Genomic DNA, 3,020 nt, shown 5'->3' on the forward strand with positions numbered 1-3,020 from the left:
AATGCCGAGCGCCAGACAGTGTAACAACAAGTACCATCTTTTAACGCCTTTTGGTATGACGGGGCGGGGATCGAGCCCCCGACGTTCCGCTCTACAGGCAGACGCTCTACCACTAGACCACGGAGACCTTCTCTTACAAAGTAAAATACACCCGGCGATGATGGCATCATTGACAATTTCCCAAGGAAGGACAAAACACTTGCTATTACCAACAGCTTTATTGACGTTTCTACATTACACGTGAATGTGGGTCCTTCTTATGTACATTTGACGTCCTCTGGTTTCAGTGCATTCACCTCGGCACACTGGACTCGGTCAACGGGGTTCTCCCTGTTGTTCGGATCAACGCAGTACATGTTCTTGAAACGCTGAAGACAGGAGGAGAGTGAGTGAGTGAGTGAAATGGATACCTATCGCTCTTTGGGTAGTACATGATACTACTTCGGTCACTGTTTAATGTGTGATAAAATATGCAAGTAACACAGGCAATCAACGTTTAATTCGAACCCATGACTACCGGAATAAGTAGCGTGAGTGATTGCTGTGTTATGCCGCTTTCACAATATTCATGTCAAATCTAGACAGGGTACACCAACAATGGGCTTCCTACAAATGAAGGGAACCGACGTGACGCTTGAGCATCTGGTCTATGGGCATATGGGAAGGTATTCGAAATGAACGTTTATATTACTAAACCATTGACATTATCACATGTCATGAAATTACAATACTGATATCGGAGAGTGGTGTGTGTAACTCCGGATTTAAAGGAACTTAATATATAACTTCGTTATAACTATATCTTAATTAAGTATATGAAATAAGCAATGGTTAACACTCCTTGAAAATAATGACTTGGTTTGTTTGCGAATTTTTCGCAATATTGACCTTCTTTATATCCTGACTGTTGATTTACTTACAGTGTATTGCGCCGCTAGGAAGTCGGCATTAGAAAAATCTGAAAAATAGATAAAAAAGTAAGTGAATGTTGCTTTACGTCGCTTTAATTCCAGATAAATCGCGACTGTCTGTTAATAACCATTGTTTACACGGGATTAACTCCATGAGCATCGACACACGCCGTCGGGTACGATGACACATGGTCAGACAGGTCCCAAATTGTTCCCATTTGACCCTATGCGGCTCTTTCGAAATACATGATGTTTCAGGCACCTATTGTTGGTATCTGTTTAGTTGGACTTCATGTTCATGCGTTTATTTTAGTAGGTAATGTTGCAGGTTGGGCACCTTGAATCAAACTATTTCACAAATCATTTCGGACACTAGTTTTACTTGGGCACTAACACAATGTGACGTTTTCATGATGTTCTCTATCAGTTTAGTTCGTCATTCCGACGTTGTAAGACAGGGACATTGCGATCCACTTAGCCTGTTCTGGACAGACATGTTACTGTAATAGATATTCCATGATTCATTAAATCGTTAGACGTTACACTGAATGCCGCCCAATGAAACTACCAGCGAAAGGACACAAATCTGCAAAACATATCTTACTTAATGCCTTGAAGTCGTCTGTGGTCCAAAAGCCATCTTTGTTGCCGTCGAATAATTTGAACATGAATCGGCCGTTTCGGTCGGAGAAGCCGTACCTACACGTCCATCTGGTCACGACCTCCCATTCTTGCATGATGCAAAGGTCATCTGTAGGTCAAATTATAAAACGCTCAACAGTCATAGCCATATTGTTACCAAACACAAAATGTAGAAGTGAGGCTAAAATATGTCAAAAAAACTTATTTTAGACGTTTTCAAGAAACGTTTTTCTGATATTTCAACATGAGCACGGGTTTGAGCTAATATGATATTCTTAGAAGAATAAGGAAAGCTGGAACAAAGAAAAGGTTAAACATCCTCATTGTTAGATTGCAGCCTCAGATGGTGGAGTCTTCTTTACTTTTTCTGCGGTACTTGATCATGTCATAAATGTAATAACACACACACACACACACACACACACACACACACACACACACACACACACACACACACACACACACACACACACGACCTTCAAGGTTATGAAATGGTCGGTCACTACACAGAACTTACCGTCGTAGTTGTAATACAGGACGTCTTTGGCGATGTCACTGCCGTCAACTCTGCCGTCACCGTTGACGTCGTTGTCCAGCAAAGCAGCACAGAACTTCCCCACCAGCTGCTCGGGAGGGTTGCAGTGGTTGATTAGGTTAAACCCAAACCTTCAAAAGTGAGTGAGTGAGTGAGTGATAACAGTTACCGATCAAGACCACCCGGTAAAATAATTCGCCCTTTACGACAAGAATAGATTTATGGGGATCTGTTCTATCGGATCCCCAGGGATGTTTGGTATTATGAGATATAATCGTAGCAATTGCAGTATGATAACAGCTTATTTAGAATATTTTTCAAATCAGGTGTTACAGTTTGGGTGAATGTCTTGATATACCTGGAGAAACCACAGGTCCCACAGAAGAGGAGGACGAACACGGTGAGTCGGAGGGCAAGCATTCTGTGAAATAAAGACTGATGTAATAACCCTCAATTTGACAGGACCTGTGCAGTGTCATTGCGTATGAGCTGAGTAGCAAAGTATTGGTCGATAACACGAACATAAGTCAAACCATTGGTGTACACAGTTCATCAACCTGGATGCTTTCTCAGTTATCACACAGGAGTGTTGTTGTTGAAACCGGCAACCACATCAAACCTGATCAAAGCTGTTTCAAGAAGGGACACTCATTGATCATATATTAAGACTCGAAAATGAAATAAAAAAGCTCAATTAAACAGTCGCAGTATTTCTGGACTTCGGCAAAGCCTTCGACATGGTATGGCATGATGGAGTCCTCACAAAACTAGCAAGAAATAGAGTTGAAGGAAACATGGCAAACTTCACAGACAGCTTCCTGCATAACCGGTCACTATCAGTTAAAATAGGGACCAATCAATCTGATCCTATGTCACAGGACAATGGCAGCGTTATACCCCTAACCCTCTTTAACATCATGATCAATGATCTA

The 3,020-nt window shown here is 41.7% G+C and overlaps 1 protein-coding gene across 1 annotated transcript; it reads right to left on the reverse strand.

Moving 5' to 3' along the window:
- Nucleotides 1-246: 246 nt before the first annotated feature.
- On the reverse strand, nt 247-2,508 carry LOC139459416 (uncharacterized). The gene is made up of 5 exons (XM_071240868.1): nt 2,447-2,508; nt 2,071-2,219; nt 1,516-1,662; nt 921-958; nt 247-368 (listed from the first exon to the last, which is right to left on the reverse strand). Exons 1-5 carry the CDS (start codon nt 2,506-2,508, stop codon nt 258-260), a joined length of 507 nt encoding a protein of 168 aa, XP_071096969.1. The 3' UTR covers nt 247-257.
- Between the last annotated feature and the right edge of the window lie 512 nt (nt 2,509-3,020).

Source organism: Haliotis cracherodii, unplaced genomic scaffold (genome assembly GCF_022045235.1).
Source record: "Haliotis cracherodii isolate W230 unplaced genomic scaffold, xgHalCrac1.p SCAF_13, whole genome shotgun sequence".
Taxonomy (NCBI): domain Eukaryota; kingdom Metazoa; phylum Mollusca; class Gastropoda; order Lepetellida; family Haliotidae; genus Haliotis; species Haliotis cracherodii.